This window comes from Ostrinia nubilalis, chromosome 12 (assembly GCF_963855985.1).
Source record: "Ostrinia nubilalis chromosome 12, ilOstNubi1.1, whole genome shotgun sequence".
Taxonomy (NCBI): domain Eukaryota; kingdom Metazoa; phylum Arthropoda; class Insecta; order Lepidoptera; family Crambidae; genus Ostrinia; species Ostrinia nubilalis.
Window position 1 is genome coordinate 15684250 of NC_087099.1, and position 18288 is coordinate 15702537.

Below are 18288 nucleotides of genomic sequence, written 5' to 3' on the forward strand. Positions count from 1 at the left end.
GCGTTTCCCTGCTACCTTTACGATGTCGTCGGTCCACCTTGCTGTCGTTCATGGATACTGAATTATGCAGTGCTACGTCAACAGGGATCTATTTATAACTGTAACTTTTATTATGGCATCTGTTAGAAACTGGCCTCTTTGCTTTTATGGTAAGGAGTTATGATTATTTGTTTTGATGAGAAGTTCCATTTTACCATTGTGAAATACAGATCAAATACCAATCAATGTTCTTAGTTTCATCAGCATCAAAAAGCAGATACACCATAAGAAAGTTCCTCCCCTTCCTTCCTTTGAATGGTTTCAATGAGAAAACAACCGCTGTTATCCATGTAATTTAGATAAATAAATAACAACTTTTTGTAAGATTCTGCTGTTTATATCTCCCTGTCACCATTGACTCCCTATTAGTAACAAACTAACGCCCGTATTCACAAACGATGCTTACTTAAGTGAAGCAGCAAATCGAACGCACAGCGTTGAATAGAGCTCTGTGATGTCTATTTGTTCCGGCGTTTCTTCTCAGCACTTGCCATATGTTTGTCTCGAAGCGCTGGTAGGGCCCAAAAGATAAGGAGACATGTAAAGTGCCCCATAAGGGCTACCTTTTCTTTTTTATTATTTACTATATTTTGACGATCATAAGTGTCACTTGTGGTCTAAACTGAATAAATATTTTTGATTTTGATTGGTTCGTGTGTCACCCTGTGCGTCCACGCGCACTGTGAGACCTCATAGTAATGTTTGTGAATACGAGCGTGCATAGTAAGTAAAGCCTGGTCCGTGAGCACGTAGAATCCTGTCCAATGACCCCATGCTACCCATCCTTATCGCTCGCGCGTAATTATATTGCTGTCGCGACTGTGCGACGCGCGCCCGCAGTGAGTGTGCGAGCGCGACAGCAATATAATTACGTGCGAGCGACAAGGATGGGCAGCTTGGGGTCATTGGACGGGATTCTACGTGCTCACGGACCAGGCTTTAGTAGTGTTGGAGCCCAACGGAACCTCACCCGACGTCGTCGCGGCCGGCCGTGGGGCTCCACGGCAGCAGCGTCAGGTTCAGAGGCAGCCACTCTTCAGAGCGCGAGCCCAGCACGCGGACTTCTAATGGCGCGGCTGCAGACGCTGGAACAACCATTATTTTAAAAGAAAGATACAAAAATAGCGCCTTAAAAATCATCTGGTATCTGGTAAATTAGAGAGGGTCGGAGGAGAGTTGACTTGATAATGTAAAGGATGAATGAAAAAAAGACAAATATGCTAAGTGATTCGAAACAAACGTTTAACTTCTGCAATAAGAAACATCCATCATTAATAGTAATCCACTGCTAGACATAAGCCTACCCCAAAACGCACAATTTCCCCGTCTTCGGCTTGTCACATCTTACTTTTGCTGGTAACTGGCCTGCATCCAGCGTCTCCCATTTCTCCCATGATTATCTTTAATGGCGATTAAGGGACAAGTATGCGCCAATCACGCTTTTGCAGCCCAACTGTTCAGCGTGGGAATTGTAGACCCAATTCTCCCAAATTCCCCGTCTTCGGCTTGTCACATCTTACTTTTGCTGGTAACTTTTCGCAAGTCGTCACCCTAGATCTAGATGAACATCCATTAAAAATAACTGTTGTTACATTTTAACAAGGGAGGGTCTAGATAAGCCAAAGTTTACTCGTGCTTAAAGTATGTAGTCATGTAAGAATATGGTGCATGTGGACCCTCAAATCCTCACCTGGCAAAGTGTAGCTGTGCACGTTCTCAGGCAACGTGACGTTGGTCTCTTGCGAGGAGTTGTCGCGGCGGTACTGCAGCATCCACTGGACAACTCCTGGAGTCTCCTGCGCGAACTCCTTCCAGGAGACCAGGACAGAGTCCTCGCCTTTCTTCGATATTTGGACCGGGACTGGGAAAGTAGTAAAAAATAAGTATTAATTTAAGATATTTACTAGACAATTTTTGTTGCAAAATTTTAGTCGAGAGAAGCGCGGGGTGCGGGGAGTTTGATCCGAGCGATCCGAGCGTCATTATTGTAGTGTGCGTGTGCACTCATGGATGATTTAGCATGTACCGATAACACTCAAACATTAGCGGAAGAATGGTGGGGCGCGTCTTCGAGGATGAAACGATCTATAGCAAAATTGCAACTACAATGAACTAACAATTAAACAGTTGATGATTCGTTTCAACCAAAGGATATCCACTGCTGGACTAATGCGTCCACCAAGGATTTGTACTACCGGTCCTGCACTACCCACATAAGTTAGATGCTTTAGATCCTTATGAATCGTACGTAGGATCGTACATTGGTAAACGTAGGCGGTACGAAGTAATAAATTGCATTTCATACTTCTGGAACATACCTCCTTGTCCCTGGCAGACGATCGGTGGCTCCGACATGTCGCTAGCTATGTTCTTGCCGGTCCCCTTGATGTAGGCTCGGACCTAAAACAAAAGAAACATTGAGCAATCACCTCTAGAAGTTTCTAGCAAGTAAGAACTATTGTGACGGTTTGGTACTGACCTGGAAACCGTAGGGAGTGAGAGGCTCACTGACTGTTATTGTTTCTTCAGTATTTGAATGAGGCTGCCCTGGATACGCTGAAAAAGAACAAAATTATTTAAGAAAGCTAAATTGATTAAAAATAAATATTAGGTACGTTTAAAAGAACAACATTATCAACCGACTTCAAAAAAATGAGGAGGTTCTCAATTCGACCCGTATGTTTTTTTTTAAGAAAGCTAAATTGATAAAAATAAATATTAGGTACGTTTAAATTAATAATTACAAATGTTCTGAAAATCTCGCCAACGGTTCCTTAATTCAAGTCGTGGTTATTTTCCAAAACTAGAAACACAGTGATGTTTTTAAATACGTAGGTGTGTACCACCTGAGAATTCAATCTAGGTATTTCCAGACCGAGGGAGTCCAACTCTTTAACTACTAAACAAAAGTTGGTACCGGCTGCTACCAATCTACTCATACGTCCCAGCGATTACAAAACAGCTTCCATACCGTCTCATAAGCAACTGCAATACAAAAAACTCCAGCATTTAAAAAACAGTTTCTTAAGGCTGCTTGTATTCCATACCACTCACTAGGCAACGTGGTCTGCACGGTATACGCCATGACGTCCCCCATGAGTCGCTCTCATCTGATCAGCACCATCCTTACAGCCAGCGGCCAGCAGTAAACGACTCCTTATACAGGGTGTCCCGTAATGTAACGTCAAGCCGAAACTGGGTGTTGAGGCAAGTTATGCTGGTTATCAGAAAAATATAAAAAAAAATCTAAAAACTCATTAAAAACTCATTAAAAAACTCTTTTTACTCGTGTTACCACAAATCTTCACTTTTTCCAAATTTTTTTTTTGTTATGTAACCCTGAATAATGCTTCTCTAAATTGTTATAAAAATTACAAAACCAGCTGCTCCAACTTGGATGAAAAAAATACATTATTCCCAAAAAAAATTATCAAAATAAAAATTTTGCCTAGTTTGAACTGACTGTACTGAAAAAAAATTGTACTACGCGAGTATGGCAAGTGACGTCATAATTTGGCGCATTTAGTAAGGATTCCAAAATGGTATAACACTTTGTAAAATCTTGGTGTAATTGTCGACAATTTTTGTTTATTGGAAATAATCCCGTTTTTAACTTTATCTACCTTGGTTAAAAATATTGTTCTAATGTGCCCAAAATTCAAGTTTCTGGCTTAAGTGAGGTGGAGAAGCCATTTTAAAAGGTATGAGCGGGACGGAGAGGGCCATCATACCAAGCAGGGATGTTATGGATATCCGTAACCGTAACCGAAACTATCGGATATCCGAAATAAAAAAATATCCATAACCGTAACCGAAACTGATTCAAAAGTTACGGATAGTTTCGGATAAAGGGGGAGTCTAAGGGTACAATTCCAAACTGCAAAACTCTATGAAATCTGCAGTATACACGCCGCAGCTGCAATGCCGCGCTGCCGATTTCATAGTTTTGCAGTTTGCGGTTGTAGTTTGCGGTCTGCGGCCCGTCTTGGAATTGTACCTTAAATCTTAATATTTGTTACCAACTTGTCTGGCATTCGCTGGCACCATCTAATATGCCAGCCTGTTTTACCTTTACCATACATAGGTGTCGTCTTAGTTGGTACATAAAGTAGCTATGTGGGTCACGCTCACGCAGCATCTTGCTATTTGTATTATACCTACATTTTTGAAATTCTAATAATTCCGTAACCGAAATTATCCGAAACTTTCGGATAATCTGAAATGATTTCATATCCGTGACCGTAACCGAAACCGGTATAATATTATTCTAATATCCGTAACCGTATCCATAACCGAAACTTCATATCCTTATTATCCCTGTTACCAAGTACAAGTGCAGGCAGAGCAGGTAGTAAAGGCGCGCGCGCACGGGTGACTTTTGTCACAGTATGTCAACTACTAATTAGATACTGTCATGGTGACAAAAGTTTCTGTGACTGACTGTACGGTAGTCAGTCACAGAAACTTGAATTTTGGGCACATTAGAATAATAATTTTTAACCAAGGTAGATAAAGTTAAAAACGGGACTATTTCCAAAAAAAACAAAAATTGTCGACAATTACAGCAAAAATTTACCAAGTGTTATACCATTTTGGAATCCTTACTAAATGCGCCAAATTATGACGTCACTTGCCGCACTCGAGTAGTAAATTTTTTTTTCAGTACAGTCAGTTTAAACTAGGCAAAATTTTTATTTTGAATTTTTTTTTGGGAATAATGTATTTTTTTCATCCAAGCAGGAGCAGCTGGTTTTGTAATTTTGATAACAATGAAGAATGTTCACTAATTTTGTTTTTTAGCTTTCTGTATTCTCTGTTAAAAATAAAAAATACACGTGAAAGAATTATTTCGATACGTTAATTAGTTTCCAAGATATTGAATTTTAAAAGTGCGGGCGGCGGCCGGCCCGCCATTTTATGCGCGTGACGTCATATTACAACGACTGGCTCATATTTGTATGGGTGGAATCTTGCAAGCTGAATTAAGACCCACTTCCAGGCAACCGATTAAGCTGAAATTTCGCAAACACATGTGATTTGGATGACCATGCAATATTATGATGACATGGAGCTGATCTGATGATGGAGCTGGAAGGTGGTCATAGGAACTCTATAATAAAACGACTTAAATCCATCGAGTTTGGGCTCGTTCGTTTTGTATTGATGAGTACTTTAATTCTATATAGTAATCAGGGTCTAATGATGGAGCTGGAAGGTAATTCGCAATAAAACGACACAATCGCATCAAGTTTGGGTTTGGTTCAATTTTAATTTCTGTGATGGGTCTGGGTGTTATTATGTATAAAAAGTTTGTATTTACAAAAAAAAATGTATTTAAGTATGTTAATATCCGTTTTCTAGTGAGCGGACACTGTGAATGTACGTCACACGGGGTCACGTGACCGTCGGCGGGACTCAATATTTAAGCGAACTTTGAATGCCTATAAAATCATAACTACTGGGTATTTTTGAATGAAATAAAAAGTAATGTATTTGTAAATGTAAAAGCTTAACTGTAACATAGGTTTCAAGTGATTTTGCATACCTAGTAACATTCTCAATTTAGATAAGCATTATTCAGGGTTACATAACAAAAAAAAAATTTGGAAAAAGTGAAGATTTGTGGCAACACGAGTAAAAGGACCGTCACCTGGAGTAGAATTTTTAGATCTTTTTAAAATGCCTATTATTTTGAAAATATGCCACATAGATTTTTTTTTATATTTTTCTGATAACCAGCACAACTTGCCTCAACACCCAGTTCCGGCTTGACGTTACATTACGGGACACCCTGTATATCATTGAAGCTGCTTTATACCATACCACTCACCAGGCAACGTAGTCTGCACATTGTACGCCATAAAATCCCCCATGAGTCGCTCCCAGCCGATTTAAAAAACAGCTCTTTCCTTTATCATCATTGAAGCTACTGTTTTGCCATACCACTCACCAGGCAACGTAGTCTGCACGGTATACGCCATGACGTCCCCCATGTGTCGCTTCCAACGGAACAGTAGAATTTAAAAAACATCTCTTTCTACCACCCCTTAAGAAGCTATATTTATGCAATATACCTCTTACCAGGCAAGGTGGTCGGCACATTATACCCAAACTTCAGCATCTAAAAACCAACTCCTTGTACTCTTTCTAAATACGTATTCCATTCCATACCACTCACCAGGCAAGGTGGTCTGCACGGTGTACGCCATGACGTCCCCCATGGGTCGCTCCCATCGGATCAGCACCACCCTAGCAGTCAGCAGCAAACAGCTCCTTGTCATTGAGGCTACTGTTATCCCATATCACTCACCAGGCTAATGGTCTGCACAGTATACGCCATGACATCCCCTATGAGTCGCTCCCAGCCAATCAGCATCATTTTAAAAACAGCTTCTTCTATATCATTGAAGCTGCTTTATACCATACCACTCACCAGGCAACGTGGTCTGCACGGTGTACGCCATGACGTCCCCCATGGGTCGCTCCCAGCGGATCAGCACGACCCTGGCAGCCAGCGGCCAGCACCTGACGCCGGAGGGCGCGGCGGCGCTGGCCCCGCCCACGCCCAGCGACGCCCAGCCTGATGCTATTGAGCCGAGGCTGCTTGCGAAGCACTGGTATATGCCTGGGAAAGTATTAAAGAGTCAGTATTGGTCTAAACAAGATACATACATACGCCCATATTCACAAAGATTACTATGAGGTCTCACAGTGCGCATGGACGCACAGGTTGACACACGAACCAATCACAGAGCTCTATTCAAGCGTTCGATTTGCTGCTTGACATAAGCAAACATCGTTTGTGAATACGGGCGATAGACTACCTACTAGTTGTCAATAGAAGCCTGAAGAAAATATACATTATTAAATCAAACTGCTCTATAGTAGTACTAAATACGAGAAGGTATACTTCCAAAAGTAGCATGACTGAAAAAGTGAAGGTTTATGGAATAAAATGCTAGTCCATCCAGTAGAATAAGTAATTATGAGTAGGTTAGGTTAGGTTAGTATCTCATTTTAAACAAGACGGCTTTTATAACAAAACACAATGTCGATGGTGGACCTCTACTAGGGCCTCCAGGGCCTATAAGCCGAAATACGAAATGAAAAAGTTAAACGCCCTATAACAATATGAGCAATATTTTTGAAGTAATATTTACCTGCATCAGCAGATGTAACACCGCCAATGACCAGCTCGTATCGGGACCCAAAATTAGCAGAGCGAAGATTGAACTGAAAAAATAATGTATACAAAGTTAATTCAAATTGATGACTGGTGTGTTTTAGAGACAATCCAATCAATAAATTAGAGTCGACGAAGCACATAATTGATATCGTGCCCTGCGTGCCAAAGCAACTGCACGCAGGAAGATTTAATGAAGGCTACTGACGACGCCACTCTTGTGGCAAAGTTTTGGGCTGACACTGTGTAGGTTTGTTATCGACACGACAAGAAGAAGAGGAAATCAATCTTGAATTCAAGCCTTATGAAGCATAAAAATGTTCTTAGAAAAATTCAGTATAGGTACAACGTTCACATCATAGGAAAAAATAAGGCAAATTCTATATGCATGCAATAAAAAGTGTTTATCCTTACCCGTCCGCCAAGGACTAGTGGCTGTCCATCCTTGTACCACGTCACGGTGGGGGCCGGCCGTCCGGTCGCGGTGCAGTTGAACCGGACGGTGCTCGCCCGGATCACCTCCTTGGACACCGGGGGTAGGGTTATGGTGACCGGTTCTGTCATGGTCACGTTGAATGTCTGTGGGAGAATGGAAAAAATTAAACATCAATTTCCTCTAAAGTGAGCAGAAACAGTGCTTATTATAGTCGAGTGTAGATTGATTACTTGTATACAATGGAACATGGGTATTTTAGTACTATTTTTATTCGGGTATTCCGTGGTGACAATTATTCCAAAGGTCAAAGGTCCAAAGAGAGTTGTTCCTATATTAATTGTGTTGTTAACACCCACTCAACACAAGATGCGCGTTCAAATTCGAAGCGTTTTAATATTTTTACATAATATTTGTCACTTCACAGCACTTTAGAACACAAAATAACACCAGGTTTATACATATTTTCAGGACTGTAGTCTCTCACATAAATGTAATGAAAGGCCGGTTTTAATTGTTTACACTTAATGGGAAAGCTTATCATTTGTGCTGTATTATGGTCCGAGAGGTGCAGAGGCAGTACTGAAGCGTTTGCTTTAACTATGTTACTTAAAATAAGATCTATACACGAAGATTTCCGTGTAGGAACATTGATATGATTTGTTAGGTTATAGTTATATAATACATCTTGAAAGTATTTGGTAATTGAATTTTGTTTTAATATGTTAATGTTAAAATCACCTACTATAATCACATTACCTTTAAACTTGTTCTTTTTAAACATTTCGAATAGTAGAGACTCTAGTCTTTTTATGAAGAGAGTCGGATCTGAAGACGGAGTTCTATAAATACATATTATGGCCGATTTTATAGAAGGAATGTCTAAACCACATATTTCAAATAGGTTCTGAGATGCATGATTTTTAAGGAATGTTAATTCTTTAAATATCAAGCCCTTTTTTACGAAGATACAAGATCCACCCCTACTTTTATTTCTGCAAAAGCTACTTGCTATCTCATAATTATTGAACTTTATATAATCCTCATGGCCAGATTTTAAGAAAGTTTCCGTGAAACAGAGTACATCTGGTTCTTCGGAACCTTCTTTTAGTTCTTCTAATGTCATTTCTATAATTTCTTGTTTAGATAAGACACTGGCAATATTTTGATGAAGAATTTTAAAATAAGTCAGTAATTTATTAGGCTCGAAAAAATGTCTGTTTTTTATTTACTTTAGAAAAATAATACGGAATAGTGCCTCTTTTCTCTATAGTTGTGGTATTAATATGATTTTTTATAGAGTCCTCACCGGCAGGGCCTGTAATTTGAGTGTGTTCACGTGCGAAGTAGTAGGGAATTGTGCCTCTAGGGTACTTAAGAGCTATTTTTTCGTTAGTTTTGTTTGGTTTATTACGACATATCAGTTTTCTTACTTGTCCAGGACTGATGTACATATCATTATAGTCAATAGAGTCAATAACATAATTAATAGATTCACAAATGTCAAATGTTTTTCCAGATTGATTACAAACTACGAAGTGACAATTTTTATAATTATTACATAACATTCTAATTTTGTTATTCAGATGCGCAATATTTAAGTTATGGTTTTTTAAGACGCTTAATATTATAATACTTATATCACTATACTTTACTATAATGTCTCTAAGTATCGATACTGTCATTTCCGGGTTGTAATCATTTTCTCCCACGCTTAATACTAGTTTGTCGCCAGGTTTGAGATGTGTACCCCTATCTTCTCGCAATAATACATCTTTGCTCAATGCATATGGTTTTGTTTCAGCGACTATTTGGTAATTATATAATACGCAATTCTTTGTGTACTCCGAGTTTTGTCTTGCTTGTATCAGGGTAGAAGCCAAACCAACACCTTGTTGGGATCCGTAAATGAGTATGGTTCGTTTAGATGACTGTGTTGTCTGGCTGCCTGGCCATATCTTTTTGGGTGTCTTTGGTGGCTCTACGTTGCTTGATATAGAATCTGTGTGCTTCAAAGATGTCTGATTCTCGCTTAATTGTCGTTTAAGATTGTTAACTTCAAATTCTAGGCTTTTAATCTGCTCCTTCGCGGTTTTTAAGTCAGATAATAACACAGTTATTCTGCTTTGAAGACTGGTAGTATCGGTCTTGTTTGAGTTTGCAGAACACGTTCTAGTAGGAGTAAACATCGAGGATTGGTCAGAAGATCTCGCAATATACATAGAATGTCTCTTCTTTTGCCTATCACAGCTATTGGGGAAACAATAGTTGTCAGATGTTTGTTTGCATAACTCTTTGAGTAATTGTATTTCATTTGTCATCTGTTTAATTTGTCTGTGCAATTTATTATTTTCCAATATTGTACGTTCAAGCTCATTCTGCGTGGCGCCAAGCTCTGATGTCAGCTGTGCTATAGTTTCGTCATCTTGGCGGTCTACTACTACATTATTTAGAGTAAAATCAGCGCTCCTAGACAGCTCATTTGATACAGTGTAGCATTTATCATCCGGAGATTCGGAGGATTCCCTCTCTGTAAGTATATGAGAATCGTAGTATATCTCTTTCTGTAGTGTAGAACAGTTTGTTTCGGTAGTAATAGATGTATCAGTTTGATTCTGCGGGGACGATTTCTCACAGGATTTTTGAGTAGGACATGACATTGTTTCTTTGGTTGAAGGCTGATTTGTTTTTTGTCTCAAGAGCTTTTTCCTGGTCGTTACATTTGACAAATTTTTTGCTGATATACAATCTTTACATTTCCATTTCTGTCTTGAGTTTTGGTCCATTAAGCGATACAGTTTTTCCGAGGTTCCAGAACAGTCGAAATCATAATTCTTCCTACAGATCATGCACTTTAGCGAGTGTTTGAGATCAATTGGAGATTTACATCTGCAACAAACTATAGGTGCTGTTTCTTTGCTGTCGCTTTTCTTTGAAGACATTGTATCTATTATTCTCGTAACAAAAAAAAAAAAAAAATATTCAAAAATTTTTCCGTGTGTGGGATTTGAACTTGGAACCCACGGTCAATACAGTCATAAAAGTAAGCGCTGCGCCATCGAGATCGTTAGGATAGGCGCTGAATATTTGGTACAGTTTGGTACAGTTTGCTCACTTTCACTTTTTGGTTTCGATTTTTATGACCATATAAGGCAATGAATTCGGAACACGCGCACGCACTATGAGTCACACACGCACGTCATTGAGAATGACTGTTTACTTCGGTGATTTTGATATTTTGTTTACACTTTTTTACGCACTGTAGTCACTTATTTTCACTAGTTGATCAGTTCACTGTTTATGTTTTTTAATAACGTTTCGACGTATATAACTTTGTTGTGAGACTTTAGCGTTTTACCATTAAAAACAATACAATTTTACGGAGCTAATGATAGTGCGTGCACTCGCGCGCACGCACCGCAGGAGAGTGACTTGATAACATAACTTACTAAATTAAAACCATAAAAACAGATCGACAGTGCTTCCCGTTCAACTACCTCCACGGAATCTCAAAGGCAAAAATAAAATAAAATATGACGTTTCAACCGTGTTGCACCGGCCGTGGTCACTGGCTGACTGGAGCATCGAATAATCAATCCTTACGTGGGGTAGAATCATCTAATTCTACCCGCATGTTATTGTATAATCGCGTATCGCAATTTTAGTAATTTGGATCTTAAAATGTAACCTAACATGTGGCTACTTTTTCACGCGTATGGAATTTCGGGCACAGTAACATAAAACGAAAAATAATTAACAAATTATTCTATTTTTATCGAAACACAGAAACTCTAGAGACCTTTGCCTTTTGCCCAACAGAAGTCACGTACCTCAAAAGTTAATAAAATTACGAAAGTTAATTAGCAGAGAGGCGATGCAGAATAATAAATATGTTAATTCTAATTAGTTAATGTTAGTGTTAATTATGCTGCTCCCGGAGGAAGACGATTGTTGAAACAGAAATGTTAACTGTTAATAAGTAATTTAAATCTAAAGTCACAATAACAAAGAAGTGGGAGTAAAAATAGATTTTACGTTAGGTAACAAATGACTTACATTAAAAAAAGTTTATTCAGCGACATAAAACAACATCAAGTTAATCAAACAAAACTAAAATAAATAATGTGCGACGTGCGTATCACCGAAAGGTATCCACTCGGCATCATGGCGATATTTTTCTCTTAAGTTTGATTAAAATAAAATAACATCTTCAAGCACAAGGGACTTTAAATTCAAAATCAAAAATCAAAATCAAAAATATTTTTATTGAGCCATCCATTATTCTTACTAACTAATCAACAAAAACATAACTTATCAGTAAGTGTACATTGTTTGTTGTTTTTCGTAATGTATAATAATTCGTGTGACTGAAGAATAAAAACACCATCTCTAATCCTTTTTTAATTTTTCAGTATTTTATTTTCTCAATCAACCAGTGACCAGCATTGTATACTATCTTCGTGAATACGACAAAATATGCTCAAAAAGGTAAAATCTTTCCAAGGGTCAAGGCACTTTGTTTTTATTTTCAGTACTTAAATCCTGACAGGCTAGGGACATTAGGCGTATTTATTCTACTGTCTTCACAAAGGGGTATTCCTACAAAACGCTGGGGCGTTAAACTCAAAGGATACACGTGTTCGAGTTATTTAACATAATACGATATTACCGTTTATGAACAAAAAGTTTTGTGCTTTGCGCCTCGGGTCTGGGGTAGGTACAAGTCTTAAAATTAAGCGGGTATCTAGTTTTTATTTTTTATTTTATCTAACAACGGAAACGTCTTAGTCTGCGGGCACGAAACTGGCGACGGTCGAGCGACGGCGGGGCGACGCAACGGCGATCGCAATACTACTCCTCATCGCCGCCGCGCAGTTTCGTGCTCGCAGAGTTAGTCTGCATTTTCACTTGATGGAAATTGATGATCCTCGACCACAGAGAAACTGGCTATCTTACCTCCAACTGCCGAAACACAACAATGCTATGAACTTGGTAAGATGGTGGTAGCTAGTCAGGCGGAGTTCTAACCAAACCGAGCAGAAAATGTTGACCTCACTGGGAATCTAACCCTGGATCTCGACGTCTAAGAGAGGAGAGAGGTCTTCCTTACCACTAGACCACAGAAGCGGTTGAACTCAATCTGAGTAAAAATCTCACTACAATCGCCTGTAGTTCCCATTTTAGACCCCTAACGTAAAGTTGACAGCTTTTGTAGAAGTGCCGCATTAAAGTTGTGCCTTTCGATTAGTTGTTTGTGAGTATTATATGTACAATATTATACACAGCTAAATATTTCATATGCCGCCAACTCTTTTTCTTAGGCCTCCACTGGCAACCGGTAATTTATGTGTACCCAAGAAACTCGGCGAATATAATAATATCATATTATGAAACTTTGATATTGGGTACACAATAACTTTAATCTGGGGAATTATTTTGAACATTATCTTTTTATCTAGCCTGTTTCTAAGAATATTTATGGCTGAAGGCTTCTTTTAGGATACCTACTATTAAATTGAACTTTTCCACTGATTTTCATCTTCACAGGCTGTGATTTTCGAGTAATTTTCTTATCATTCACAAAGGGAACGTCTAATTTAGTAAACACCTAAAATGGACAAGGAAGGCGTAGAATTAGTACGCCTTTTGCTTTAGTATTTGCGGTTGATTAAGCTAATCAACCGCAAATGCTAAATTCGGAATCGTACTTGGGATTCATATTATTTATTCTGTCTATCATAATACTAATTAAAATGGTGCAATTTGTATAAGTGCCCTTTTATTTGGTAATGGTACCGTATATTTGCCCGAACATAGAAATCTATCACAGAAGTCTGACGTAATAATGTACAATTACAATTTAGTATCCTAAACAATGTCCATGTACCTAACAAGCTTTGTTCACGCTCAGTGTGCCCAAGAAGTCATTGATCAAAAAGACAGTAAGAAAGCAAGAGAGAAAGTGCTTAGTATTATAGCAAACTAGCGACCCACCCCAGCTTCGCATGGATTCTACGAGTAAGTAGGTATACATTATAAACGTTCCTCTTGAATCACTCTCTGAAAAACATCAATCTTTTAAACTGCGATCTCCAACCCGCCTGCCAAGCGTGGAGATTATGGCAAAACCCTTCACTGTAGTGGAGGAGGCTCATAGTCCAGTAGTGGCTGTAAAGGGCTGTTGATGATGATGATGATGATGATGAATTACTCTATGTATTTAAAAAAACGCATCAAAATCCGTTGCGTACTTTTAAAGATCTAAGCATACAAGCACAGACAGAACAAAGCGACTTTGTTTTATACTATGTAGTGATAGTGAAGGAACATACCTTATAAACGTGCGTGTACCCGTCGACGGAGCACTTGTAGACGCCCTCCAGGTCGAGCTCCAGGCTGGTGAGGTCCACGATCTCCTCCGTGTACTCCATGGTGGCCGTCCGCCCCGTGGAGTCCGTTATTTCCCATGTTATCTGAAGAAAAAACTAGTTTGAAGACTGGTCTACCAATTTTAGATAGATACAGTCAGGGAAGAGCCTGGATGCACAGGACCGGTCGTTATGGAAATCCTTGGGGAGGCCTTTGTCTAGCAGTGGACGTCATTTGGCTGAAACGAACGAACGAAGTCAGCGTCAAACCTAAGTGGCCAAAAAGTTGATATGATAACCTTATTTCAATTGTAACAAAGACGTGTTGCGAACTTAGGTATCACTAATTATTTGAAGCTGACTGTACGTTGGGACATCTTTAACTACTTATGGTCATAAAATGAACCTTTTGTAAGATAGGTTAAAGATCCGAAAGAGCAGGTGTAATGTCCATTATAAGTTCTCAAAGTTCAAATGAAAAAAAAAACAAGAGCTGGTGCAATAGACACGGGACTAATCCCACCATCTCATTTCTTTATAGCTGTAGTTCTGTGTAACCAGGATCTACAGTTTGACTTTCAATTAAACTTAACCAGTTAAGGTTGAGTAGTAAGACTTAGAACTGAAGTAACCTAGACGTTTACCCAAGTCCACTGGGTCTCCTCTTTAAGTGAGCTTCTCAGGAAAGTAGATGAAGCGCCCAAAAAACTGCACGCAGCAAGATTTAATTAAGGCTACTGACGCCACTCTTGTAGCGTAGTTTTGGGCTGACACTGTGTAGGTTTGGTGACAAGAAGAAGAAAATTAGAAGTAAGGATACCTTAGGTCTAGGCCAGCCAGTGACAAGACACAGCAGCCGGACTCGACTGTGCCTCGCCGCTGTGATATTGACTCCACCCTGGATGTCCAGCAGAGCCGGCTCCTCATCCACCGGGTCTTCCACCCTCAGCCACGCGGAGTCGCTGATGCGGTTCTTGTTCAGGTACGTATTTGTTGCTACACATCTGTTAACGAAGTATGAATATTAATAAATACTTATATTATCTCCTAACCGTATTCACAAACATTCCTATGAGGTCTTAAAATGCGCGTGGACGCAGAGGGTGACGTACGAACCAATCACACGAACAACACTCTATACAACGCTGTGCGTTCGATTTGCTGCTTCACTTAAGCAATCGTTTGTCGGGTGTAAGAAAATTTTGTAATGTGTTTTATTTGTACCTACTATTAATTATGTAGTGGCTAAATGTAAACGTTGGGCCTAAATGTGGTGTGTTTCGTGTCTTCGGGCTTTCGTAGATGTAATTTAATTCTCGAGATACGGTAAGAACATAAATATAGCGTACAATAAATTATTTACAAAATCTACACGTGGAAAATGTATGTAACATAAAAAATAAAGAGTCGAGCGAGAAGAAAAAACAAACGAGCATCGATATCGGTCGTCGAAAAGGAAATAAGTTTTTTCTTAGCGGCCAGTGTCGCGCAGCCACAACGTAGTTAAATACTTTTTTTATAATATGAATAAAGGTATGGTTACATAATAAAAGACCCATACCAACCAAGAAATAATTTTTCATTTACTATTTTTTGCATTGTATGTGAATCCGAGTCCGTTTTCACGAATTCATATCAAGCGAGGTGCGTAGTGGAATTTATAGTAGGAAAATTTTCACTGGTTTCAGATTCATGGGAAAATGGCCGCTACTGTGTGGTCTTTCAATAAACAGAAAGCTCAAATTCGCCGTTAATTGAGCTACGTAACCGATCCGTTTGTTTGCACGATGTCACGTGGTGGTGTCAGCGACGTAAACACGGCTTAAATATACAGACTACGGTACAAATCTTTATTAAATTGTAATAAATGTTATTTTACAACAAAAATGTAGAGATGTGCTGTCGATTATATATCAAAAATGAGGGACGAAATATGGAATTACAGTATAGAATGTGAAACGAAAATGCCACCAGCACTTTTTTATCAATGAAAGCCTAGTCAAAATGTTGGACTAAAATATATTATTAATAAGGAATGGGTACATACTTGTACACACCAGCATCTTCTTTTCTTATTTGTGTGAAAAGCAGCTGGTTGTTCAGGAAAATGTATCTGAAACAAGACAGGTAAATTAATAAAATATAACGTGGACTTAATCCTTAAAATCATAGTCATTTATTTTTTACAATATTTAGATTTAACGTGAATTTAATTAAAAAATTAAGTAACTAGCTATGGGAAATTGATAGTCGAGCAGGAGAAAAAACAAAAGTGTAACGATATTGGTCTTCGAAAAAAAAATACATTTTCTTAGTGGCCAGTGTTGCCCGACCAAGAGGCGGCCGTACGGCCACAACTTAAACCTTTTACCACTGCTTCAGAAAAAAAAAATATCTGCCAGTACGAGTAGATACTGAGAAGAAGCCGCGCTAGAAATCTCTCAGGTAACTATTCTGTTCTGCAGGAAATTAGGGATATTTTTTTATATCTAGTATTTCAATTGTACAGGATGTCCAAAAATTAAGGATAATGCCGTAACTGCGAATAAGTAGGTCCTGGCCTATTTTAAATGTCATTTTTCTTTAGGTAAAAGTCCCACTATTTCGAACGGCTGGACAGATTTTGATGAAATTTGATATATAGATAGCTAACACCCTGAATACGCTACCCAAAAAAGAGAGTAATGTTTTTAGTGTTGTCATAACTGAGGATAGTTAACCCAGCTAGTAAGTATACAGAAGAAAGTTACCTGTCATCATGAGACAAGCTTTGGCCGTCCCTCAGCCAGGAGACGGTGGCGGCAGGCGAAGACGCCACCTCGCACGACAGCGCGTACGGCTGGCCTGCCCTCGCCGTGCCGTTCTGAGGGTGACGAGAGAACTGCTTGTCCATGGCTGAAACAAAGGAATGTTCATTTAGTAATTGAGGCAACAGTGGCCTAACGGGGTGTCGGACTGGCCGAATCGACATCCGAGGAATGCAGGTTCGAACCCCAACGCTGCTGGACTAGATTTGTGGCGAACCCAATCGTAACACAAGCATTACCACTAGGGGTTAAAACATAAGAACTAGGTGGATTTGCTTAGATTTAGGTCTGTCAAAAAAATAACGCTTTTTTCTTGTTTCAAAACTTTATATTACGCGTTGGTACACGCTTTCATCCACTCATTTCTTATTCTAGGAATCAGGAATGAGACCTGATCAAAAGTGGTTCAGCGGTATAATGACAGACACTTTTGCCTTTAGAGTTACTTTCGGATATTAGAAGTCTATGGCATATCATAAGCATTGATAGAATAGAAATAATTTATTTGCGTAAGAGACACGGTACATATTTGTTCAAATTATACATAAAGCAGTATGTAAGTACATGCGTGCTCTACCGAATGTCGGCATGCAAAAACTTAACAACAATGTCACATTAAATAAATTAAATATAAACCCCCTTACTAATAAAACTTACACACTCGTTGAACAGTGTTTTAAAGTGACGTTTAGTATGGAAATGTCATTTTAAAACAGTGTTCAACAACTGTGTAACTTTTTATTAGTAAGGGGGAAAGATAACCAAACTTCTTGATTGGGTACAATTAACAACGATTAGAATGGTCTGGTAGTGACTACGGTGTTTACAACCAAATAGCGTTTTATTTTAAAAGGTATATTTTACTTTTTTGAATCCATTATTAGTTCTACCATGATATCTTGCGAATACAACAATATTATCGTAACCTTACTAAGTTTTTCCTGCATAAAGTTTGCTTTAAGCGATATCGCCCAAGGGTATGTTTTCGTTCCGTGGTACGAGGGCGGGAAGAAGTTATAAACACGTCCATTACCAACTCGGGGACCGATTCGCAAGATGGCGCCCACTTCCCACTCGCCCAATGCTCGTTACTACTGTTTGTTGGGTAATTTTGTAATGGGATTGCTATAATATTGTGACATTATACCTACCTACAAGTTTTAAACAAGACCTTATTAAAACTTTTATGGGAAACCATACAGTCAATGTTAACCTGACATTTATTAATCAATTGACACCCTTTGTCATCATCATCTGATCATTTAGACTCCACTCCACTACTCTCTAATTTACCAGACGCAAAGGGAGGATTTTAGGAAGTAAGTCAAAGTCCCACGCCAAACGAGTTGGGGAGTCCTGAAGGATAATCGTCGTCGTCGTTTCAGCCAAATGACGTCCACTGCTAGATAAAGGCCTCCTCCAAGGTTTTCCATAATGAACGGTCCTGCGCTGTGCCCG

At 39.0% G+C, this 18288-nt stretch overlaps 1 protein-coding gene across 1 annotated transcript in view; it reads right to left on the reverse strand.

Annotated features, from left to right (window-relative positions):
* Positions 1-1005: 1005 nt before the first annotated feature.
* The window catches only part of LOC135076739 (immunoglobulin superfamily DCC subclass member 3-like), a 132542-nt gene continuing 115259 nt past the window's right edge, over positions 1006-18288 (reverse strand). The window contains exons 4-14 of the mRNA XM_063971160.1: positions 16774-16918; positions 16071-16136; positions 14844-15027; positions 13988-14128; positions 7637-7801; positions 7200-7272; positions 6473-6664; positions 2519-2595; positions 2358-2439; positions 1730-1900; positions 1006-1124 (exon numbers count right to left, since the gene is read on the reverse strand). Coding sequence (XP_063827230.1) covers positions 1006-1124; positions 1730-1900; positions 2358-2439; positions 2519-2595; positions 6473-6664; positions 7200-7272; positions 7637-7801; positions 13988-14128; positions 14844-15027; positions 16071-16136; positions 16774-16918 — 1415 coding nt within the window. The remainder of the gene's footprint in view (positions 1125-1729; positions 1901-2357; positions 2440-2518; positions 2596-6472; positions 6665-7199; positions 7273-7636; positions 7802-13987; positions 14129-14843; positions 15028-16070; positions 16137-16773; positions 16919-18288) is intronic.